The sequence below is a fragment of the Ursus americanus genome, chromosome 2, assembly GCF_024610735.1.
Source record: "Ursus americanus isolate L20-20 chromosome 2, mUrsAme1.1.p, whole genome shotgun sequence".
NCBI lineage: Eukaryota > Metazoa > Chordata > Mammalia > Carnivora > Ursidae > Ursus > Ursus americanus.
Window position 1 is genome coordinate 67,796,127 of NC_142128.1, and position 24,996 is coordinate 67,821,122.

The 24,996-nt window shown below is 48.4% G+C and overlaps 2 protein-coding genes and 1 long non-coding RNA gene across 4 annotated transcripts; 2 read left to right on the plus strand and 1 right to left on the minus strand.

Moving 5' to 3' along the window:
- The first annotated feature begins 1,259 nt into the window (after positions 1 to 1,259).
- Positions 1,260 to 10,277, plus strand: RABIF (RAB interacting factor). Its single transcript, XM_045787637.2, has 2 exons — positions 1,260 to 1,813; positions 7,721 to 10,277. Exons 1-2 carry the CDS (start codon positions 1,688 to 1,690, stop codon positions 7,964 to 7,966), a joined length of 372 nt encoding a protein of 123 aa, XP_045643593.1. The 5' UTR covers positions 1,260 to 1,687; the 3' UTR covers positions 7,967 to 10,277.
- On the minus strand, positions 6,599 to 15,169 carry LOC123785734 (uncharacterized). 2 transcript variants are annotated; one of them, XR_006777737.2, is made up of 4 exons: positions 14,939 to 15,169; positions 13,742 to 13,894; positions 12,952 to 13,104; positions 6,599 to 7,912 (listed from the first exon to the last, which is right to left on the minus strand). It is a non-coding gene; the product is annotated as an uncharacterized LOC123785734 (long non-coding RNA). The 2 variants fall into 2 exon arrangements; XR_006777736.2 differs by having other exon boundaries at positions 13,695 to 13,894.
- A 161-nt stretch (positions 15,170 to 15,330) lies between these two features.
- Positions 15,331 to 22,968, plus strand: LOC123785735 (tubulin alpha-1C chain). The gene is made up of 5 exons (XM_045787638.2): positions 15,331 to 15,458; positions 17,133 to 17,355; positions 18,518 to 18,666; positions 20,408 to 21,088; positions 22,574 to 22,968. Exons 1-5 carry the CDS (start codon positions 15,456 to 15,458, stop codon positions 22,865 to 22,867), a joined length of 1,350 nt encoding a protein of 449 aa, XP_045643594.1. The 5' UTR covers positions 15,331 to 15,455; the 3' UTR covers positions 22,868 to 22,968.
- The last annotated feature ends 2,028 nt before the right edge of the window (positions 22,969 to 24,996 follow it).

A 24,996-nucleotide genomic window follows, 5' to 3' on the forward strand; every position in this document is an offset into this window, starting at 1 on the left:
TTATCTTCTGTCGCCCCCATTACAATACAGACATCCAATTCATTTCTAGGTTCTATATGATTTTATCTTTAATAGTTCCAGATACATTCCTATATTGGTATTTCCTCTGCTACCACATAGTTCAGGCCTGTATCTCTTGCCCAGACTCCTGGAGCAATAACTTCCTGATAGCTTTACCTCGACTACTTCTTTCAGTCTGGCCCCTCCATTTGGTCATCCGTGTTCTTCCTCAAGTACAAGTACTATCATTACAATACCTAATATGCAGCAAATTTTCAGTGAATATCAAAGTTATTTCTGGCCTAAAATTCGATAGATTCCCATTGCCCATATATAAAGTTCAAATTCCTTTGCATGACTTTAGACCCTGGTGCTCTGGGCCCCACTCTACCATTCTGATCTTCCCTCCCTCTACTATTCTCTCTTCCCTTAGGTGTAATGTGTTCAGTGGACTACTAACCTTTCTTAAATTTGTTCTCACCTTTGTTCAGGTATTCTACTGTTCTTCTTTCTAAAATAATCTTGCTTTTCACACAAAATCCCAGTCACATTTTGATGCCTAATTTAAATGTCACCTAGGTAAAGCCTTTTTCTGACTCTCCAAATGGAGTTAATTCCCGAATCCTGGCTTCCATCTGCTTTGTTCCCGTGATTGTCTTTATCACATGCCATTGGTTTTGGGGTATGTCTTCCTGTTTAGACTGTGTTCTCAAATATAGGGTGCCTATAATCATTGTATCTTCAGGGTTTAGTTATATTACGGAGTGACTCACTGTTGAATTACTGAAGGACAAAGAGGAAAAAGAAAAACATGCAAATGGGGGTGGTGGGTAGAGTAGACATTACCTAATCAAGTAGCTTAGTTCGCCTTCATATTGTGCTTCCCTTGCCATTGCAGGACATCCATGGCCTAATGCACTAGAACTGAGAAGCTAAAGATCTAAAGACTAATCAAATGGAACAGGAAAGTATAGTGTAATGACAAAGTGGTGGCTTTAGAGCCATGCCTGGATCTATGGACCCTGGAAAGTAACCTTTCTGACCTTTACCTTCCTCAGTAACAACCCCATAAGGAAATTGTGATGATTCAATAGGTTTGTTTCTAAAGCATTTCAACACGGTGTTTTGCCACATAGGTAAACGGTCACTGTGGTCAGAGACCAGCAATTAAAGCTTCCAGGCATCTTTTTCCAACACCAAAAAGGTACGTGTCCCTCTAAGTAGTCTCTTACTGAAGAAACTAATGTGGGTAAAATTTGCTGGTGTGTAGTGTGACCCAGATTCCCCTCACATGGCCTCCAGAAACGTCCCCATTCGTTTATAAGACTAAATCCAATCTCAGTAAACTAAAAGGTACGGTCAACTTTAATGAATTATTTACCCGGGTTTTACTCAATAGTAAGGGAAGGCCAGTGACCAGGTGAGTATGAAGAGAGGATTTGTCACGTCCCAGGAAGTGAGTGACCCTGTCACAAAGCCAGCGACACCTAACCGCCCAGGGTAAGCAATGAATGAGGCGCTTGCGCAGTAGAATCCGGGGGCGGGGGGAAGCGGACGACTGCGCAGAGGGGGAGTGGCCGTGCGCTCCCTGCCCCGTCTCTGAAAGCCGCGCCAGCGCAGTTCCGAAAGATCCCACCGAGACAGCGCCTGCGCGGTCGTGGCCGAGGAAGCTGTGGCGGCAGCGGCGATGGAACCAGCCGAGCCGCTGAACGACTTAGTGTCAGCCGAGGGCCGAAACCGGAAGGCGGTGCTGTGCCAACGCTGTGGCTCCCGGGTGCTGCAGCCAGGGACCGCTCTCTTCTCCCGCCGACAGGTAGGGAGGCAGGTTGGAGGCGCCTCACACCCGCACGCCTTCCCAGGGGGCCTTGGCGGCTGGAGTCCCGGTCCCCGCGCGCGTTTCCGGAGACCGCGCCCCAAGTCGCGGCCGGGCTCCGCCCGAGGCTGCCCGCGCCGGAGTCGCGCGGCGGGAGGGACCCCCGGCCCTGTCCCCGCGCTGTGTGTGGACGCTGCTGCTCCGCGTGCGGTGCGGGGCTGAGCCGAGCCCGCCCGCTTCCGAGGGCCCGGCGCCCCGGGACTCCCGCAGCTCTTGCAGCTCCACGCTGCGGAGCGGCCGGATGGCGCCCGGTGTACCTGGACTCGCGGCCCGCATCACAGCGCACCCGCCGGTCTCCCTTCTGTCGGGCGCCTCTCCGCCCCAGGAGGAGCTCCAGAAACAACTTTGGTGTAAGGGATGTGACAGATGATTCCCGTAACCTACACGCTTTGCCAAGGTACTGGGTGGAACGCAGGGCTTCTCAAACGAATCGTATTTCAAGTGGGATGGACACCTCAAATCCTGAAAATCAATTTTGAAGGAAGATTTAATTTCTATTTTAATCTTCAAGTTACTAATTTTAATCTCCTTCATATTGCCATCACCCCAAAAGGGGAAAGTTGAAAACGTTTTTTTTATTTTGGTATATTTTTATTGAGGTGTAACATACCCACGGGAAAGTGCAAAGTATAATCTCATTTCAACTGTGTGCATACCCTGTCACTCAAAATTGCCCCTAAAAATATGCTCTGCCCTCATGACCTGTCACATTGGGAGTTAGGTTTCAACATAAGAATTTGGGGGGAACGCATTCAGCCTATAACAGGGTGCTACTGGCCCCTAGTACATAGAAGCCAGGAATGCTGCAAAGCATAAGACACCAACCCCCACTCTCCCTGGCCCAGCAACAAAGAATTACCCATCCCAAAATGTCAGTAGTACCAAGATTGACAAGTCATGGCTTAAAGACAACAAAGCATATTCACATCTATAATCTCAGTTGATCTTACGATGTTGTCAGTAATTGTTGTTTATACATCTAGCCCGTGAGGTACTGTATCCTGTCCACCTCTGTATCACCTACACTAAAGACTGTGCACATAAGTAAGATCTTAATACTTAGGTTTAAATCAAAGTAGTGAACAAAAGCTGTTAGCCCAGTGTCAGTAATGGGTTAGCGTGGAGAGAATGGATTAGTATGTCCCTGTTGGTGCAGCATGTGTTTTTTGTAAGTCCTACAACTGGTTGTTTTTTTTTTTTAATTTTATTTATTTATTTGACACAGAGGTGGGGGGAGAGAGCAAGCACAAGCAGGGGGAGCAGCAGGCAGAGGGAGAAGCAGGCTCCCCACTGAGCAAGGAGCCTGACGCAGGGCTCCATCCCAGGACCCCGGGATCACGACCTGAGCCGAAGGCAGATGCTTCACCAACTGAACCACCCAGGAACCCCTCAATAAAACTTTAAAACTGATGAAGCATTTTAATATCAGGACGTTATGCTAAGTGAAATAAGCTAGTCACAAAAAGACAAATACTGTATGATCCCACTCATATGAGGTGCCAAGGGTAGTCAAATTTGTAGAGACAAACAGGACAACGGTGGTTGCCATGGACTGGAAAATGGGGAGTTAGTGTTTAAAGGGTACAAAGCGCCAGTTTGGGAAGATGAAAAAATTCTAGAGGTGGATGGTGGTGATGGTTGCATAACAACATATATGTATCTAATGCCACTAAACCGCACACTTAAAAAATGACTTAAATGGTAAGTTTTAGGGGCGCCTGGGTGGCTCAGTCTGTTGAGCGTCTGACTCTTGGTTTTGGCTCAGGTCGTGATCTTACAGTCGTGGGATCACCACCCCGCCATATTGGCCTCCACGCTCAGCGGGGAGCCCGCTTGGGGATTCTCTCTCCCTCTCCTTCTGCCCCCCCACCCCACTCACGCTCTCTCTCTCTCTGAAATAAATACCATCTTTTTAAAAAATAAGTTTTATGGTATGTATATATAGTTGATCCCAAAAAATTAGGAATTAGAATGGAACATGCATCTCAACTATGTTGAGCAATGTTCTTCAGTTGCTTTGTAACAAAATCACCCAGGAATGGTGACCTAAAACATTAATATTTATTTTGCTCGCAATTTGGGGAGTTGACTGGGCCTAGCTATACAGTTCTCATTTGGGGTCTTTCGTGTGCAGTCAGAAGGGTCATGTGAAACGCTGTCTCCCTAAAGTGTCTGCCTGTGGACTGGGAAGACTCAAACACCTGAGCACCGGGACAGGTTCTGGGGGCATCCCTCCGGGTGGTCTCTCCACGTGGTGGCCTCAGGAGCCTCAATTCTTACGTAGAAGCTGAAGGCTCCCGGAGCAAGTGTTCCCATTGTGTAACCAGCAAAAGCGGCCTGGCCTTTTCTAACCTAGCTTGTCACCTCCACCGCAATTGACTCATTGGGGCTGGCTCTCCCAGGCTCAGGGAGAGAGGCGTGGACTCCACCTCCTGGTGGAAGGATTGTCAAAGAATTTGTGCACATTTTAAAACCACCACAAACACTCACAGAAGGCAGAAAATTATAAAAAAGTTACCAGAACTTTACTCTGTATTGTAACAGTTTTTATTTTCATCTATATTGTAGCATGTTTGCCAAGTTTTCCACCATGAGAATGGATTTTCACAAAAAGAAATTATTTTTAAAAGGGTAGTTAACAGTTCTTTTCTTTTCTTTTTTTTTTTTTTCCTTTTCAAAGATTTTATTTATGAGATGCCTGGGTGGCTCAGTCAGTTAAGTGTCTGCCTTCGGCTCAGGTCGTGATCCCGGGGTCCTGGGATCGAGTCCTGTTTCGGGCTCCCTGCTTGGCGGGGAGTCTGCTTCTCCCTCTGCCTGCCGCTCCCCCTGCTTGTGCGTGCGCTCTCTCTTTTTTAAAAAAGATCTTTATTTATTTGTGAGAGAGCACGTGAGCGCTCTCTCTTTTTTAAAAAAGATCTTTATTTATTTGTGAGAGAGCACGTGAACAGGGAGAGGGGCAGAGGGAGAGGGCCGAGCAGACTCCCCGCTGAGCAGGGAGCCCGATGTGGGGCTCTATCCCAGAACCCCGGGATCATGACCTGAGCTGAAGGAAAACACTTAACCAACTGAGCCACCCAGGTGCCCTTGTTAGCAGTACTTGAAAAAGCAAAAGGAGTTCCACTGACAATCTCGCTGAGTTGGGGTATTCTACATCTCTCTGAGGAGATGCTCCAGGATTAGGGTACTGCCTGGGTCCTGAGCAGTTGACCCACCTGGTCAGGGATGTAACTGGCAACTTTGGCCCCCAACCAGCTGAGTTAGCAGCCTCAAATTAGATAGTAATTTCTTGATTTCCACCCCAATGGTCTATCTGGAAAGCCCAATTGTATTCCAAATGTTAGATCCAAAAACTTGACCCGCAATAGCCTTGGGCACTGCAGAGAATGGGTTGAGAGCCACACAGATACATGTACAATATATATCTAGTCTTGTGGATCTGACTTACAGGATTTAAATAAAAATGGGAATTTTGAGAAAGAGAGGGACAGGACCCAGTCAGCCCCTTGAATGAATGGCGAATAGTATTTCCCTTAAATCACTACTCAGAAGAGACTCCAGAGGTGGTGGTCTGCGTTATAACAAAAAAACAAACAAACAAAACCCACTGGGAAGGAAGCTAGTGCTCCTTTGTTGGACACTTTATAAAGGCTAATGTTTCAGAAGTCTTTGATTTTTCTCCCCTTAAAGTTTCCCTCGCCTTATGTGTAGTTGTTGATTTCACACCTACACTATAGGCCAGAAATCTGTCTAGGGAAATTTAGGCCACAGAGAGATTAAGCTAGGATTGGAGTCCAGGTTTCCTGGTCCCTGAATTTTCCTCTTTGCCTCTGCCTGTTCCCATTTTCACTTAGGGTAAAACAAAGCATTAGGGACTCGTTTAAACATTAGATGAGGTGAAAAGGGTGACTGGAATGACAATAACAGGAGGCGGGACTGTCCTATTTTGTGATGTTCTCAGATGATGTCTGGGGTGACACCGCATAGGGTAGTGCACAGATACCTGTTTTAGTAAGCCAGGTGCTGGGAAGATAGGGAGTAGAAATATCCTGGATCAGTGCTCCCTCCTCCCTATTAGGGACAGCCACTGACCAGAATCTGGCCCAGAGTTCAGAGGTGCAAACCCCAGGGTATTTAACACATACCAACAGCTTCATGATTCCCTAACCATTGCGTTCAGGAAGAGGCTTGCTCATCCTACCAAAGCATCTGCCTCTTTTGGACTAATGTCAGTCCAGTTTTTTTTAATTAAAAAACAAAATGTTTTTTGGGGGCGCCTGGGTGGCTTAGTCTGTTGGACGTCTGCCTTCGGCTCGGGTCATGATCCCAGGGTCCTGGGATCGAGCACGGCATCGGGCTCCCTGCTCAGCAGAAAGCCTGCTTCTCCCTCTCCCTGCCGCTCTGCCTACTTGTGCTCTCTCTGTCAAATAAATAAATAAAATCTTTTTTTAATAATTAATGAGGCACCTGGGTGGCTCAGTTGTTAAGCGTCTGCCTTCGACTCAGGGCGTGATCCCAGAGTTCTGGGATCAAGCCCCACATCAGGCTCCTCCGCTGGGAGCCTGCTTCTTCCTCTCCCACTCCCCCTGCTTGTGTTCCCTCTCTCGCTGGCTCTCTCTCTCTGTCAAATAAATAAATAAAATCTTAAAAAAAATTAATTAAAATGTTTTTGCTTTTATTCTGCTTGCTAATGTCAGACTAACACACCGAGGCCATCCTATTTTATTAGAGTTTGGGGATGCAGAAGTGTACCCTGGGGTGGAAAATAAGTGTACTGTCAGCGGCCATAATGATGAGGAGCAGAGGGGTAACAAGCTTTGATGGCATCGTATCTTCGAGTACACTGGGGCAACTAAAGGTGTGTAAACTAACCACAGGGAAGAAATTAAAGGGTGTGTATGTGTGTGAGGCTTTGTCCTAATGATTGGGAAGGCTTGTTGATTTGTGGGTACAAGGACCTTGGGATGATATTCCAAATTCTAGAACTAGATTTTCCTTTTTAATGCTTTTTGTAAGATAAATCCAGCATATACATAACACTGATAGAATAGAGCAAAGCCAGATAGCCTGTATTTATTCTTTTGATAAATATTTGAGTTCCTGCTCCATATCTGTTATTATTCTAGGCACTGGGGTTATAGTAGTGAACAGGAAAGGTAAGCTCCTTGCTTTCCTGGGGTTTACATTCTAGTGGAGGGAGACCCAAGGTAAATAACTAAGCCAATACATTAATTTTAGAGAATAAGAAATAAAGAGGTAGTGGCATAAGGAAACTTCCGGGGGTGACGAATACCCTTGTCATCTTGCTGGTAATGGTTTCTCAGTATTTGCATGGGCCAAAATGTATCAAATTGTACACTTTAAATATGTGCAGTATATGTGTCAGTTATACCTCAGGAAAGGCATTTTAAAAAACAAAATACAATGGGCAGTATGGGACGCTAACTCAGATTGTTTGGTCAGAGAAGGCCTCCTGAAGAGGCTGCATTTGAGCTGAATATCATGGAGTCGGCCTTGCCAAGGTCTGAGGACAGAGCGCACTCACCCTGTCTGAGAAGGCGAGAAGGCCAGTGTGGCGGCAGCAGAATGACCTAGAGGAAGATTAGGAACAGGCAGGGCCTTACAGACCACGGTAAGCACAGCAATGAAGCCACGTAACAAACCGGGCATGACCGAGAGGTGACAGAGGAGCAACCTGGCATCCTGGTCTATAACTCAGCAGTAGGGCTCCTCATTTCGTTTTCATTCCAAAAAAAACTGCCAGGGAGAGGTGTAAAGTGTGAGCAGATGGGAGTGATGATGTGACGGGCCAGTCAATTTGCGTGTGCTTTGTGTTCTCTTCCACCGCAGCTTTTCCTTCCCTCCATGAGAAAGAAGCCAGCTCTGGCTGATGGCAGCAATCCTGATGGCGATCTCCTCCAGGAGCACTGGCTGGTTGAGGACATGTTCATCTTTGAGAACGTGGGCTTCACCAAGGACGTGGGCAACATCAAGTTTCTGGTGTGCGCAGACTGTGAAATCGGACCAATTGGCTGGCATTGCCTAGATGACAAGAACAGTTTCTATGTGGCCTTGGAACGGGTTTCCCATGAGTAACTGAGGGGAGGGGGACGCAGCTCCACCCCCAACTATAAAAGCTACTCCACTCAAGAACTGGTGTTTAAGCTGGTGTAACTGCCCTGCCGCCACCTTCTCTGTACTGATGTAAATCACGAGCGTCAGCACGTCCGTGGAACGTGCACAGGGCTAATCCCCGCTTCCTTAAAGCCGCAAGTGCATGCCTCTTACGTAGCTCACTTTGCGTATCTCCCTTTTCCCCTAGTTGCAGGACACTGGAACACTTCCACAAATCTCTCATCCCTGGCATCCTGCCTGGGCTCTCCGACCCTGGGCTCCCTTGTTTCTTGCTCTGTAAGAGCAGTATTCAGCCTGTTAGCCAAGATGACCCATGACAGCCGGCGCTCATGCTAATAGTTCAAGCCACCTTTTTGTCTCATTCAAGAAAGCATACAAGTGTCTGAGAGTGACTTTGTTGTATGACTAGCTTTATCTACAGTAATTTATTCTTTTTAAAAATACAGCATTTACAGACTTCGGTATTTAACTACTCATAAGAAACACATTACTTTGGACACACCTGTAATACCATGTTTGAGAGCCGAGCCTCTAGGTTGATAATGACTTTTTATTGTGAAGATGAATATACCCCCTTTTCCCTTCAAATCTTGCCGTGGTTTCTCTTTACATTATAGCCTGTAAGTTGAGAATCAGATTTGCAACCCTATCTGGCAGCCACCCCAAGGAAAACTCCACCTTGGCTTTCATTCAGAGTGGAGCATGTGGGATATAGGAGGGATAGGCCTTTGCCAAATTATACGTGACTTTACAGGTTTGTCTTATCTGGGCAAGTAACTCTTCCTTTGTTCTTAGGAAAGACTTCTCTCATGGATAGTGTCATTTACTGAACCTACGGAGCATGGTCCTCAGAGCTTTGGTTCGTTTGGAATCCCTATACCAACCCAGAACACAAACTTTCTGTCCAGATGCCACTGTCTCTATAGCTGTGGGATTGCTCTCACAGTTTTGTGTTAGCAAACTTACTAAGCCTTCAATATGATTGTAACTTGTTCTGTCACTTCTCTTCTGAAGTGACTCAACATCTTAGGAATCTCTGTGACCAGGTCTCAGGTGTCCTACCTCTAAGACTGAGGAGACCCTAGAATTAAAATAAGGACGAAATAGAAACCCTACAATCTACAGCCCATCCTTCTGTATCTGTTGTGTGCTTGCTTCTGCCTTCTTTCTCCCCAGAACTTTTCTAAGGGCTCCCCAACTAAAGTGTGGGCCTTGGGCACGATTTTGCAACCAACCTACTCTAGAAAGGTGGCTTCCTTCCCCAGTCATAGCCTCAGCGAGCTCTAGTTGAAAATGAGAGAACTGTTCTCTAGACAAACAGTCAAATGTCCGTGATTGTGGCATTTGCGAAAAACAACTGTGAGAATCATCCACTCAGGTCAGAAGGAACAAAACCAAGCAGATGCCTCTAGGGGCATGTGGCCCCTCCTATCACAAGCCAAAACCTAAGCAAAGCTTTTGTTTTTAATTAGACTTTGGCTTTTCTTTCCTTTTTTAATCACAGAAATAGTACACATTCATTGCAGATAAACACAAAAGTGGGTATAAACATTTTTTTAATCACTCATTTCTACCATGCAGAGATTGCCTCTGGTAATGTGGTGAAACTCCGGTTCTCAGTGTTTTTCTATATGTATATATAAACATGTATAGTTTTTAAATATAAATACGATATCATACTGTGCTCTTTTAGAACTTGCTTCTTCCATTTGACAAAATACTTCCCATGTTAACAGATAACCATCTGTGGACACCCTTGTTTTTAGTATTCCATTGTATTTCTGTATTATAATTTATTTAAACAATCTACTATTAGATTGTCTCCAGTTTCTTACAAACAGTGTGATGTAAGTGCAACTTTATAGTTAAACCTGTATACACATTCTTAATTATTGCCTACATTATTAGAAGGAGAATTGCAGGGTATGCACGTTTTCATGGATTTACTCTATTGACACACATGCTTCAGCAACAGCTGTGCTAATTCGCCCTCCCCCAGCCGCGTAGAAGAGCACTCGTTTCTCTGAACCTTCCTAACACTGGGTATTTATTATCGTTAAAAGAATATTTTCCCAGTTTCGTAGAGAAAGTATCTCACTGTTTTAATTTGCATGTATTTTATGTTTAATGAAATTTTTATACACTTATTGGTCATTTGTATTTTTTTTTTTAAGAGAATTGCCAAACATTGTTCCCCAATAGCCAAAAATATCGTTGGTATTCTGCCTGTGCAGTTTAATTTGAAAGAAATAAAGGCATTTAAACAGTAGAAGTTAGATTCCTGTCTGTCACTGGGAAGAATATGCAATTCGAAAAAGAGGAGGAGAGTGGAAACCTGAACTTTAGGGTTTCTCTTGAGGCCTGTCGACTAATTAATCATTTAGTGTCTGCTATAAAAGGAGGATGTCACCTCTTTGTTCCCCTTACACATAACAGGCTCTCATAGGCTCTCGATAAAGACTTGTGAAACCGTTAACTGCTTTGTCATAGGTAGATAGAAGTAGCCCGTGAGTATTGAAACCTGCTGCTATGAGTATAGGAACCTGTGGTTCCTGTTAGGAGAGCAATTGATTTTCCCAAGGCCTAACTGTTTCTACAAAATTCTTTGTTCACACAGACTCCAAGGTGGACAGTGGTGTACTGACATTTTACATACTGTTACTATGCCATGCGTGAGCATACTCAAGCTTCTCCAATGAAAACGTGTCCCTGATAATGGTGGATAGGTAATTTTGGATCACCATCCCACTGAGGGCAACTAGAAAGGCTGGACAAAATATTTTAAAAATCCAAAGGCATCAGAAAGCTAATGTGTTTGAAGAAGTACTGGACCAGGACCACTGAGAAGATAGAAGCCCTGAGAAGTGGGCTTGGTGTTACGGGCCACTCTTCTCTTGAGGGGATTTGCAATGTGGAAGTGGGCAGGTCAGAGGCTGGTGGGTGATTGTGACAGCCTTCCAGAAGTAGGGGTCTGGGCCTGTTCAAAGAGTGGTAGACCTGGTAAACGTTTCTCACATTGGGTTGAGGCACTCAGTCCTTTGCACCCCAAGAATAGGGGTGAGCCAGAAGTAGGAAATAGGCTCTCTCAGGGGATTGCAGCTTGGCTTCCAATATCAGTCCTTGGATTAGATTAAGTTGATCCCAAAGTGGTAGTTTCCCCAAATCCTTGGCTCAAGCAAACAAAAACGCTCTCTGGAGAAAAATGTCATCATCCTAAACTTTGACTCATTTCTACCGTAATTTTCCTAATACAATATCCTGAATACAATAAAATGGAACCAAGCATTATGAGATGAGTTATTAAGAAAACCAGTGAAACGAGAGACCATGGAAAGAGGCCCACAAAGGCTGCAGAGTGGAGCTATCAAACATAGACTATAAAATAGCTGCTTACTCTGTTCAAGGAAATCAGTTTGGGAATTTTTTTTTTTTTAAGATTTTATTTATTTATTTGACAGAGATAGAGACAGCCAGTGAGAGAGGGAACACAAGCAGAGGGAGTGGGAGAGGAAGAAGCAGGCTCCCAGCAGAGAAGCCTGATGTGGGGCTCGATCGCAGAACGCTGGGATCACGCCCTGAGCTGAAGGCAGACACTTAATGACTGCGCCACCCAGGCGCCCCCAGTTTTGGGAATTTAACAGATACCTGGACATGTGACAAAATACGAATTCTATAATTTTAAAAAATCCAGTAACCAAAATAAAGAATTCAGTGGAAGTTTTTTGTTTTTTTGGTTTTTTTAAGATTTTATTTAAGAGAGAGAGTGAGCAAGAGTGAGAAGGAGCAGGGGGAGGGGCAGAGGGAGCAGCAGAGCCCTGATGTGGGGCTCAAACCCAGGACCCTGGGATCATGACCTGAGTCAAGGGACTATGCTTAACCGACTGAGCCACCGAGGCACCCTAGAGTGAATCACATGTGTGATGCAGGGGGTAATAGTGGGTTAGAGGCTAGGTACTGCACTGCTGTGGGAAAATAAAGGTGCTGACTTCAGTATTGTCAATCTTTCCGTTGTGACCAAGGTGCTCTTGTGTTTGGAGAATTAAATTCCTGGGACGTGTCTAAATGTGTCTAAATGTCAGAACTTAAGGTTAAGTGAGAGAAGTATCCACCAAATTCACTCCAAATCTATTGAAACTTAGAATTCATTCAGCCTGGGGGCGCCTGCGTGGCGCAGTCGTTAAGCGTCTGCCTTCGGCTCAGGGCGTGATCCCAGGTTCCTGGGATCGAGCCCCACATCGGGCTCCATGCTCCACGCTGGGAGCCTGCTTCTTCCTCTCCCACTCCCCCTGCTTGTGTTCCCTCTCTCGCTGGCTGTCTCTATCTCTGTCAAATAAATAAATAAAATCTTTAAAAAAAAAAAAAAGCCTGTGGGCTAGGGACACTTACGGTCCTAAGGAAGCGAGGAGAGAGTGATCAACTCCTATAGGTTTATACATTTCTTCCCCACTTTGTTCTAAATGGTTTCTGGTATGAGATGTGAAACAGGGATTGGGTAGAAAGGAGGTTCCATCCTAGGGAGGAGTTGCCCCATCACAGGGTAGGTGAATTTCAAGATAAGACAACAGCGGGGAAAAGCTAGCTCATGGACACACGCAACTTTGGCAACTTTGCTAGAGTGACCATCAACTGTGAAGTAATTCAGTCATTTGAAAACCAGGGACTACCCCTACAGTGCTGGCACTGGCTCAAGGATGAATAGCTGGGGGTGCGCCTGGGTGGCACAGCGGTTAAGCGTCTGCCTTCGGCTCAGGGCGTGATCCCGGCGTTGTGGGATCGAGCCCCACATCAGGCTCCTCTGTTATGAGCCTGCTTCTTCCTCTCCCACTCCCTCCTGCTTGTGCTCCCTCTCTCGCTGGCTGTCTCTACTCTGTCGAATACATAAATAAAATCTTAAAAAAAAAAAAAAATGAATAGCTGGGGTACAGCCCTGGTGTCTCCCTGTCTACCTTGATTCTTCACCAGTGGATGAACAGGATATTCTTGTTCCCACGAAGCCTCTCCATCTTCTTTGCCCCTCCCTCGCCCAGTCGGACTTTGGTTGTCCTTTCAATTCAGTGTCATCTGATTCTTTGTGGCAGGGCAGGGTGGGGAGCGAGTACCTATAGGGAAAGGACGCAGGCTTATCAGGAATCTTTACATTGCTTGAAACCTAGAGGTAACCATGACCTTTCCCTCCGAACTTTGGTATATCTAAAATTCCTCAAGAACTGTGAGAAAACGGCACATCTGTAATGGCACTAAGCTTGAGATCAGTGGAGTGAATAGAGAAAAACATGATGAAAGTTAGAAAAAGAATCTAAGTTTTGCAGCTCTCTAGATAACAGAAATAAATCCAAACACCTTATAAGAGAACTAATTCTAATTTGTGCTCTATAAAGAAGCATGTTGTCAAGAGAGGTTGGTTTGTGGGGCGCCTGGGTGGCACAGCGGTTAAGCGTCTGCCTTCGGCTCAGGGCGTGATCCCGGCGTTATGGGATCCAGCCCCACATGGGGCTCCTCCGCTGTGAGCCTGCTTCTTCCTCTCCCACTTCCCCTGCTTGTGTTCCCTCTCTCGCTGGCTGTCTCTATCTCTGTCGAATAAATAAATAAAATCTTAAAAAAAAAAAGAGAGGTTGGTTTGTGTCATTTCCACAAATAACACAGGATCACTGTTGCAAATACAGTTATATTTGGGGTAGAGCCCACTCACTCTATTCAATAAAGAAACGGAAGGACATTTGAACTGGCGGATACTACCAGTTGGTGGAATGAGCGCCCACTAGGACCAGGCAAGGAAGAGATGATGGTGTTGGGTTTATGACTTTCTGAGTTTACGGCCAGATAGCTTCATTTCATCACCGGCATGCCCACAGTCAGTAAGATGTGACATCTGAGTTGTTTTGCTTGGGCCTGTGACAGACAATGAATAACCATGTCTTAGCTTTGTATATACAAGGGTTTTCAAAGTACTTATTTGAATGTTTACCCACACTCTCTCACCCTATCCCCTGACCAGAGATAGCCACTTTAAAGCTGGCAGCCTCATAAAACACAAGGGTTGAGATCAAAGAACACTCTTCAGAGTTTGAAGTTAAACTTTGCACCCTGAATTTAACAAGCCTCCTAGACAAGCATTTAGTTCCAAAATATTTCAGAATACTTTTGAACGACACGTCTAGAGTCTTGTGGAAAAACAGGTGCACGAATCCAGGAGGAACTGATCTGCTGTCACACTGGTGAGTGACACAGTAACTTCCTAGGTTGTATCAACAGAAAGTCATTACAGCTGCAGATTTTCCTAAAGCAACAATTCAGATCTCCAGGCCTGACTGGCATGATCTGGGTGCAGTCACCTTTCCAATGATAACTGATTACAGGAGATGACAGATGCTTTGGATTCCTCTGGAATGTGCTGAATAAATACTAAGGTCATCATTGTGGGGTGTCCAGTCATTTGTTAAAAACCAAATGCCAGTTAACCCTCCCAAACTAGGAAATGGGCTAATTTGCTTTGCTTTGGTATTTAGAAGTAAAACCTCATCTCAGCTAAGAAACAGAACGGAGGAGGGAAAGTGTGTGTATGCCCTTTAGCATGGAAACCTATGAAACCACCACTGGAAAAAAAACACACAAGTAACATCTATGAACTGCCTAAAATACTGCTTATCACATCACTCTTCTAGTCAATAGCCCTCAAAGGTGTCCCATATCCAGTGGAATCATGTGCAAACTCTGCAAAGTAACACCCATACTAACCCTACAAGTCCTCTTCAATCCGCTTCAGCCAGCCTGGACCCCTTGCTCTCTTGCAAACTGGGTCACCTGATCTGAAGGGCTTGCCACAAAGGAAGGTAATTTTCAATTACCCGCGCCTGGAATGCTCTCTCCCACACCTGCCTGCCCAACCCTCCCCCACCCAGCCGCATTTTGTCCTTCCACAGAAGCTCGCAGTACCTGGTTCTCATCACAGCATCTTTCCTTACGTAGCGCTTGCTGAGCTCAAGTCCGCGCCACGGTCCAAGGTTTAGGTCCGTCCTGTTACCCGTATAATGACCTAAGGCAACAATGGAACAAAGGTGTTCCTCCAAAGCTCCAACCTCTCAGACCCGCTCCAACAGAGGGCAAGAGGGTCGAGCTGACCTGGAGGACTCGGACCCCCAGGCTTTCCCTCCCTTTGGCTTTACAAACTGCCCAATGACCGGCTACGGCGGGGATATTTCATAAGCGCCCGCCCAATAACGGAGAGGGGGGCGGGCCTCGGTGGGAAGCCGGCCCAATGAGAGACGTGGAGGGGGCGGGCCCCGTCCGGCCGCGGTCCAATGGGAATCCCGGTAGGAGGCATGGCCGGAGGCCGAGCGGGGCTATATAAGCCCCAACTAGCCGGTTTACACCGGGATTCGTGGTGTTGCAGGAGACTCGTAGCGCGTCTGCAGTCAACGACCCTCCGCAAACGTCACCTGTCGGAACAACCATGGTGAGAGGGAGTTGGGGGGCACTGGTGGAGTCCACGGTGAGGGTGGTACTGCGCGGGAGAGCGTGCTGCGGGCGCCCGAGGGTCCCCGGTGAGGACCAGCTGCGCGGGAAGGAGGGGAGGCCGGGGCGCCGGGCAGTCCAGGGTGGGAGGGGCTGCGCGGGGTTTGTTGGGGGGAATTTAGGGGGTCATGGTGACCACGGTGTGGGGGGCTCTGCGCAGGGCCGGGGACGTCCGCCGCGTCCGAGCGCTGCTCTTCTGAGCCCCTTGCCGGGAGAGGCGGATACGAGCTGGAGAAGTTCTGCGCGCTGCAGCTGCGGACGGGAGAGAGGTGGCACTGCGGCGCCGGGCCGGCGGGGCGCCAGCGTGGCGGGGTGGGTCCCGCGCCGAGCGCAGCCTGGGGCCCGCGACCCCGGCCGGGCGGTGCGGCGCGCTCCGGCGTCGGGAGCCTGGACCCGCCCCAGTTTTCTCCCGCGGCGGTCCGGGACAAAGAGGCGCCCGCCCCCAGCTGCAGTCCCCGCCTCCGTGTGAAGTCATGCTCCCGCGCTGGAGGCCGGACCTGGGCCGCTCTGCAAACTCCAGCAGGTTTCGCCAGTTCTGAGCTGTGCCTCGGAATGCCTTTGTTCTGCGCGGCCGGACTCCGGCCAGAAGTCAGAGGTGCACGACCTTGACCCATACCCGACCAGGGGTGTCCGTGAGCTCCTGGTGTCTAAGGGGGAATATCCTCTACTCCACTTCTCGCCTGTTCTGGTGCCCAAGCCCGTGAAGTCCCTCAGTTAAACCGAAGAGCTTGGGGAGTCAGGGCCTCACAGGAATCTTGAGATCCCCGCCTGTGTCCTGAGCCCCTGTAAAGGCTCTGAGGCTGTCTTGAAGGATAGATCCTAAAATTGCTAAACTGTTGCCGATTGTTTTAGAAGACCCCCCTTTGCGTCTGGGAAGTGTGCGGCCCTTTCACACGGATTCTCTAGACTGTGGGTTGGGGGTGAAGGACCAGAAGACAAGAGAGTCTATCCATTGTAGGAGTTACCTCAGGAGAGCTGAAAGGGCGAGGGTGAGTCTTCTGGCTCCATTGTGACCATCGAGCAGCACTTATCTGGACTGAGTGTGTACCGCGGTGGACAAGGACAAGTGTCCATAGTCAGGGCCTATCCCCCCAAAAGGGGATGTTGTGGGTGAGCTTTCAAACCGGCTCTAACTCCAGAGCCACTGCCTCTGTTCATCCACAGACCTGAACTTCATCTTCTGCCCCTTCAGAGTTTAGAGGACACAGGGTCCCCACCGTGGGAGACCCCTTCTCCTAGGGGTCCAGTGTTGGAGGCTCCATCTTGGTGTGCAGACTCTGAGCTTCCTGTGCCGCCCCAGCCAGCACACGGGCACTAGGCAGTGGGATTTGGTTACTTGGTTTCGGCTTTCTCTAGTTCCTGGACGTGAACACCTAGGCTTTAGCCACCTTCATTCTCGAACCCTCAGTAAATGAAAGCAAAATGAGGTCATTTGGCTGAAAGTGTGGGAAGGTGTGGAAAGGGAACCCAGTCTTTTGGGTTTCGGACCATGTAATTCACTGTTAGGCCTCAGTCTCCAGGAGGAAAGATTAAAGAGTGCTTCCAGGGCCTTTTCAAGGCCCACTTGCTTCCCTTCTCCATCCACACCACATCATCTCTCTGCTTCCCCCAACAGCGCGAGTGTATCTCCATCCACGTGGGGCAGGCGGGCGTGCAGATGGGCAATGCCTGCTGGGAGCTCTACTGCCTGGAGCACAACATCCAGCCCAATGGCACCATGCCCAGTGACAAGGCGCTGGGCGGCGGCGATGACTCCTTCAACACCTTCTTCAGTGAGACCGGGGCTGGCAAGCATGTGCCCCGGGCTGTCTTTGTGGACCTGGAGCCTGCTGTCATAGGTGAGTGGGCAGGGGTTCCCCTCTCCAGCCTGTATTTTTTGCCAGCCCCTAAGTCAGTGGGGAGCTCTGCTTAGGGGAAAAGCTCTTGGAATGCCGGCAGCCCCCTGCCAAGAACAACACTGAATCTGTTGCTTTTGTCTAGACTCTGACTTCAGGAGGGGTCCTGAGGGCTTCCTGTGCTGAGAGGGATATCAGTCAAACCACTCTGCCCAGAAACTGCCAGATGTTTGAGTCAGGGGTCAGACCCAGAATGAAGACTGCAGAAAAGAATGGATATAATAGCAGAAACTTGAAACTTCCTTTTTCCTACCCACAGACTCTTGAGGATAACATTGCCTAAGGAACTGGGCACGGAGAGCATTCTTATTGGCCCCCTGCTCGGCCTTAACTGAAAGGGGCCCCTTAATAGGATGTGGGCCTGTGTGAACTTGGCTATTGCTGGCTCCCAGGGGGTTCTCTGCTTCCTCCTTTCTGCATCTGGATCTCCTCAGTTTCCTGTTCCTGAAAACTTTACCCCTTCCTTCCTTCCTTTCTTTCTTTCTTCTTTCTCTTCCTCTTCCTCTTCCTTTCTTTTTTTCTTTTTCTTTTTTTCTTTCTCTTTTTCCTTTCTTTTCTTTCTCTTTCTCTCTTTCTTAAAGATTTTACTTATTTGAAAGAGAGCACGAGTGAGGGGGAGGGGCAGAGAGAGAGGGAGAAGCAGGCTCCCCACTGAACAGGGAACCCAACGCAGGGCTTGATGCCAGGACCCTGAGATCATGACCTGAGCCAAAGTCAGACACTTAACCAACTGAGCCACCCAGGCACTCCCTCATCTCCCCATCTTTCCAAAGACAGTTTTGTAGATGTTAAACTGTGGACTGGGTTTTCTGCATCAGTCTATGTTCAAAAGTCCAGTGAGATTCTTCTAGAATCCCTCTGATTCCTCACCAAGTAGAAGTGGCTGTGAGGGAAAGCACTGTTAAAGGGGCCCCTGACTTACCCCTGTCAGCCCCAGGGAGGACTAACTGGACATTGGAAGTGGGTCTCTGGAAGGCCGTTTGCCATTCCTGCTCCCTTTTGCAGTTACACCCAGGGGAGCTTAGCAGCATAGGTCCTAGCGCCTGTGTCCTCATGAGGGAGGAGACCAGCCTCTCTTACCTTTGCCCTCTTTCTTCCCCTCAAGATGGGGTAAGAACTGGCATTTACAGGCAGCTCTTCCACCCCGAGCAGCTGATATCTGGCAAGGAAGATGCTGCCAACAACTATGCCCGAGGCCACTACACTGTGGGGAAGGAGATCATCGATCTTGTGCTGGAGCGAATCCGAAAACTGGTGAGCGGACCAAGTGCCCTTGACACCTTCAGGAGATCCGTGTGTCCTGACTCTCCCTTCCTGGCCTGGGAGGCTGGACACGTGTGGAAGAAAGGGAAACCACAGATGTGTGGCTGCGGCCCATGCCCATAGTGTCCTGATGGCTCCTTCGGCTTGGCTGTCGTCGGCTTCCCCTAGGGGGAGCTGTGTGTCCTGGGTGTGGATCTAGGGTTGGAAGCCTGAAAAACCGGTTCTGCCCTGAGTCTGCGGACTCACCTGCCCTGCTGGTTCCTAGCTTTGCCAGGTCTTAATTGTCCAATCCGAGCCTCCTTTGAGCTTTGATCTCTCTCTACCCCCAGCAGGTAGGTGAAAGCTGTCTTGACAGCTCAGGCTTCTAAGCAGACCTTCACACCTGGGAGAGGCTCCTGCTTAATGGTTACTTTTTAACCACTTCCAGTTGACCCCATCCCTTGCCCGAGGCACAGAGAACCAGGAGTGAGGCTAACTAGGAGCCAGTACTTTGGCACTGGTCCTCTAGCGAGATTGTCCACACATCTCTCTGCTGCTCACGAGTTCAGACTGAGGACTTGCCATTGACTTGAGGAATGGGATTCTGTGCTTGCAAAAACGAAGTACTCCCTTGGCTTAGGATTTTCTTTCTTTCTTTTCTTTTTTTTTTAGGTGTTATTTATTTATTTGAGAGGGAGAGAGATCATGAGCAGGGGGGAGGGGTTGAGGGAGAAGCAGACTCCTCCCTGGGAAGGGAGCCCACTGCGGGACTCCATCCCAGGACTGAGATCATGACCTGAGCCGAAGGCAGACGCTTAACTGACTGAGCCACCCAGGTGTCCTAGGATTTTCTTAAAAGGTTTTTCAGGGGGTTGGTATTTTGGTTTTTTGTTTGTTTTTTGGTTTGGGGGGATGTTTTGGGTTTTTTGGTTGTTGTTATCAATTTGCATAAAGCTTGCTTTTCATTTAATTGATTTTTATTGAGATCTAATTGCCATAACATTAGTTTCAGGTGTAGGACTTAGCGATCCAATATATGGATATATTGCAAATAAATAGAGAGTGTTTGTATCATCACTCCCCGTGCGTCTGGTATAGACTGATGCTTTTCTAATCCAAGGACCAGCTGCATCAGAAGTCAGCGGGGGTACTTGTCAAACCCGCAGGTCCCGGGGTTCCAGTCTGAAGTGGGGGACCTGGGAATCTCTATGTTCAACAAGGTGCCACCACTACCTCCCCCCACCTCCCACTCTCCTGCAACCAGGTGGCAAAGCTACAAAGTTGAGAGGGACCAGCTCTCTGACAATAATCCTCCTCCCACCTGACCCTCCCCTCCCCTCCCCTCCCCTCCTACTGCTCCTCACTTGCCACTTCATGCAGACAGCAGTGCCCTTCGAGGTCATCTGTCCCCTAGAACTCTAACCCCTGTAGGTATTTTCTTCTCACCTCTACAGAGGCAAAGCGAAAGAGCGTGAGAGAACTTTCTGGAGTCACAGAAATGTCTGTATCTTGATTAGTTTGGTAATATAGGTCTATACACTTGTCAAACCGTTCATTGTATTTGTAATAAAACGTATACACTTAAGTATAAATTACGCTTCAAAATTTAATTTTGTTTTCCAAATACAGAAGTGAATACAGTTGCAGTTGGGTCACAGTAGCTTTGCAGACAGAAGAGGGTTCTGCCGGGAGAAGAGGGCTGGGGGCAGGGGGTGGGTCATCTGCATCCTAACAGTGTTCTCTCCTACCCCAGACAGACCAGTGCACCGGTCTTCAGGGTTTCCTGATCTTCCATAGCTTTGGGGGTGGCACCGGCTCAGGCTTCACCTCCCTGTTGATGGAGCGGCTTTCTGTTGACTATGGCAAGAAGTCCAAGTTGGAATTTGCCATCTACCCCGCCCCCCAAGTATCCACAGCGGTTGTGGAACCCTACAACTCCATCCTGACCACCCACACCACCCTGGAGCACTCGGACTGTGCCTTCATGGTGGACAACGAGGCCATCTATGACATCTGCCGCCGCAACCTGGACATCGAGCGCCCCACCTACACCAACCTCAACCGGCTCATCGGCCAGATTGTGTCCTCCATCACGGCCTCCCTGCGCTTTGACGGGGCCCTCAATGTGGACCTCACCGAGTTCCAGACCAACCTGGTGCCCTATCCCCGCATCCACTTCCCCCTGGTGACCTACTCCCCCATCGTCTCAGCCGAGAAGGCCTACCATGAGCAGCTGTCAGTGGCAGAGATCACCAACGCCTGCTTTGAACCCTCCAACCAGATGGTCAAGTGTGACCCTCGCCACGGCAAATACATGGCCTGCTGCATGCTCTACCGCGGAGAAGTCGTGCCCAAGGACGTGAACGCCGCCATCGCCACTATCAAGACCAAGCGCACCATCCAGTTTGTGGACTGGTGTCCCACGGGTTTCAAGGCAAGTGGGGAATGAAGTCGGGCGCGGTAAGGGAAGGTGGTGAGCCTGTAGCCTGTGTACCCACTGAGAGGGGGGATTCCTACAGAGCTGCAGGCAGGACAACAAAAGTGCTAGGATGGGGAGAATCAGGCAAATAACAGCTTTTTTGTTCTACTCGAAAGCTTGCCTTTATGAAAGGAAAAGTAGGTTTCACATCTCTTAGCTTGGCAAATAGGCACTCCCTAGGTTTGCCAGTCGGGTTGGGACCGATCGTTCACCTGTGCCAGGAACATACCCACCTAGTAGGGCTCCTGCTCGGAAGAGAGTGCTTTTGGAAGCGCAGAACGGCCTTCCATTCAGATAATGGGCAAGACATGGTTCAGAAGGTCTATGAACGCAGCCCCTTCCTTTTGAAGTAATGAGGAAGAATTTGTGTATGCCCCTATCTTTTCCCTCTCCACATTCCCCGAGGGTACTGGGCATGCGACCTAGTTTAAGTTTTATGGGTTTTGTTCCAGGGTGAGATTAGGAAGATTAAAGGTGCCAGCTGTGGCATTTAGAAAGCCCATAGCTTCCCTGCCCGGTGACGCTGTTGCAGACGTGACCACGATGGGAGGGGACGCAGGGACTCCGGTCGTAAAGCTAACAGCCCTGCGCTAAGACTGAAGAGCCGCCCCGTAGCTCCGAACTAGAAACCAGGGGTAGGAAGTCTGGGCGGCAGTTTCTCCCAGGTCCATATTAGGAGAGCTTCAGCTACTGGGGGGGAGAATAGGCTGCCTTCAGGAAGTAGTGAGCCTGTCCTGAGAGGCAGGAAGGGGGAGGCTGACTTGTGTTTTTTTTTAACGCTGAATATGAAATGTATGTTCTGAATAGAGCAACGTCTAAAGTAGATTAAGGCTAGATCCAGTTGGAGAGCTTCACAAGGTTTTATATTTTTAGAGCTATTTTCTAAACTATAGGAAAATGGGGAGATTAGTACAGTTAACCCCTCTATACCCACTACCTAGATTCGACACCTGACTGCTCGGTTTCCTTGATTTTTGCTTTGCTGACCCATTTAAACTCCGTTACAGCTGCTTATGACCCACCGGTTTGGTTTTGTGCCTAACAAAATTCATAATACTTCTCCAAAATAGGAGTACCTAAGTCAGTATTTGAACTTTCCCAATTTCCACAAATGGCTTTTATATCTGTTTTTCAACGTCAGGATATAATCCAGGCCCAGGCATTATATCTGTCCCTTCGATCTTTTAATGTTAAGACATCTACCCTTTTTCTTGACGGTGACTTTGAAGGGACTAGTCTTAGTGTCTTGAAAGTCCCACATTCCAGATTTGTTTGTTTCCTTACGGTGGTTGACTTGTTCCCTTATCCCTGTGTTCCTTACAGACCGGCAAATGCCACACACCAGGGGACTGCCCCTCTCCCAGCTTTGGGAATCCTTCCACAGACCCCTTCCCGGGAACCCGGAACCAGGGCCTTACACCACTTGCTGTTTCTTCTTAGGTTGGCATTAACTACCAGCCCCCCACAGTGGTGCCCGGGGGCGACCTGGCCAAGGTGCAGCGGGCAGTCTGCATGCTGAGCAACACCACAGCCATCGCCGAGGCCTGGGCCCGCCTCGACCACAAGTTTGACCTGATGTATGCCAAACGAGCCTTTGTGCACTGGTACGTGGGCGAGGGCATGGAGGAAGGGGAGTTCTCAGAGGCCCGAGAAGACCTGGCTGCCCTGGAGAAGGATTATGAAGAAGTGGGAACAGAGTCTATGGACGGCGAGGATGAGAGTGAAGAGTTCTAGGGGTCCTGGCACCTGCAACTCCCGGTCTCTCTCCCTGGTTTTGTATTTCTTGTTCCACTGTTTCCCTAACCCCCTACAAATACAATCAGTGTCTCAAGCGATGTGGAGCTCTGTGACGTGGAGTTCTGGCCAGGCATGGGCCTTCACTAACTTCCCGACTTCCTTGTCGTCCTTCTAAGTTAAGGGGCGGGGCGGCCTCTGCCTCCAGGGATTCCAGCTGGGGGATACCTAACAGGATCGATCAGACCACCCTGACAAATATTCAGGGGCTCAGGACCTAGACTGTGGTGCTTTGACTTCATGTGGCGGTTCCCTGTGTGTAGCCCCTTATCCCCAGCTCACCTCAAGGAAAGGTAAGCCTTCTAGAGGTTCTGGCAAAAGCTGCTAGAAGGTTGTCTGCCCCTAGCATTCTGGGACAGAAAGTCTGTCTCGGTGTCAATGCCAGGAAGGAGTCAAGAGTTTGTTTTTTGTTTTTTTTTTTTTTTACCAATATATCCTCCCTCCTCACGGCCAACAGAGGGCAGTAGAGGTCGAAGGCACCTGAATTCACAGGCCAATCTGCAGCAGCCATCTTACAATTTAGGGCTCTAACCCGATGCCGTATAAAGGCACAGGGTTCAAGAATCAGGATTCCAAAAGACGGGTCTTTAGCCTGGGCTATGAACATGTGAAGTACTTTTTAAAGTGCCTATGATCCTTTTAGAAAGAAAAAAATTCTATATTTTTTATTTTTAAAGGGGGTCCTTAATGAGAAAGGTACTGTAGTTCTAGGACCTAGCCACATATAGTCTTAGAGATCAGTGTATGAGTCAGTAGATGGATCTGGCAGGACCTAAGGAGTAAACTGGATGGTCCCTTCCCGCAGAGCCCAGGTTCAAAGTGGTCTCTTTTTAATGTGCTTGGAAAGCCGCTCAGCCAGACAACAATGTATTCTCTGAAGAGGTGGGATATCTCCATGGGACCAGGATCTGCCCCTGGCAAGACCATTGAGCAGCACCCAGCCCAGCCCCCACCGGAAGGGTAGGGCCTGTGCTCTTGGCCTGAATCTACCTGTTTCGATTTCTCAGACATTCAATTCTAGCGGATAACTCAAGATGGGTCTCTACTTTTTTTTTTTTTTTTTTTTTCAGGCACCAGTGAGCCTTGGGGCTACCTGGACGTGTACCCTGTAGCCTTGCTTTGGGTTCAGGGGACAAGTTAGTTTCTTTCTTTCTTTCCTTTTTTTTTTTTTTTAATTTTATACGTCTATTTGAGAGAGACAGAGGGAGAGTGAGAGGGAGAAGCAGACTCCCTGCGGAACAGAGAGCCTGACATGGGACTCGATCCCGGTACCCCAAGATCATGACCTGAGCCGAAGGCAGATGCCCAACCGACTGAGCCACCCAGGCGGCCAGGGCAAGTTTTTTGCTGTTAACCTAGGAACTGATTCCCAACACCTGTGAGTCTTGCTGGACTGATCCCTGGGAGGTGTTTAGTGTCCTAGGGCGTGCTCGTTAGCTCAGATCCATAGACTTTGACCCCTACTGTGAAGCTGCAGGCCTTTAAGAGGGGTTGGGGACCTATGCAAATTGTCAGTCCCAGGCAACTGAATGGGTCTCTTGCTGAAGGTCAAGGACTTAAGGGCTTGGTTTAGAGGTGGAGTTTAAGGTGTAGTAGGAAGGGAAGGAGGTTAGGAAAACCTGGCCATTGCCTATTCAGGGACCTGGACCAGTCTATGTTCAGCAAGCACTTCCAGCCTGCTCTACTGGTATCTTCACCCAGAAACCAAGAGCTGGTATTTTCTTTCCTCTTCCTTTCCCTGCTTTTTCCCCTCACCGGACACATGAATTCATACATACTAGCAGTTCTTCCTCTGTGGGTTCAAACCACTAAGTAGAGAGACCCCCTCCTCACCCTACAGGTGTCCCAGGCATTAGAAAGGAGAATGGCCAATGAAGGTTGGACACCTAACCCTGAGGCTCTGCTGTGGAGAGATAGCAGATAGGGCGAGTCAGTTACAAGTGGGCGGAGCAAGCCGGATAATTTATTGGGATAAACTTGCAGCTGCCATCACCTTCTCCCGTGGCCCCAAACTAGAATAGGTGTAAGTCACATTCTCTTTTCTCACTTCTTATCCCTTTTTTGTGTGT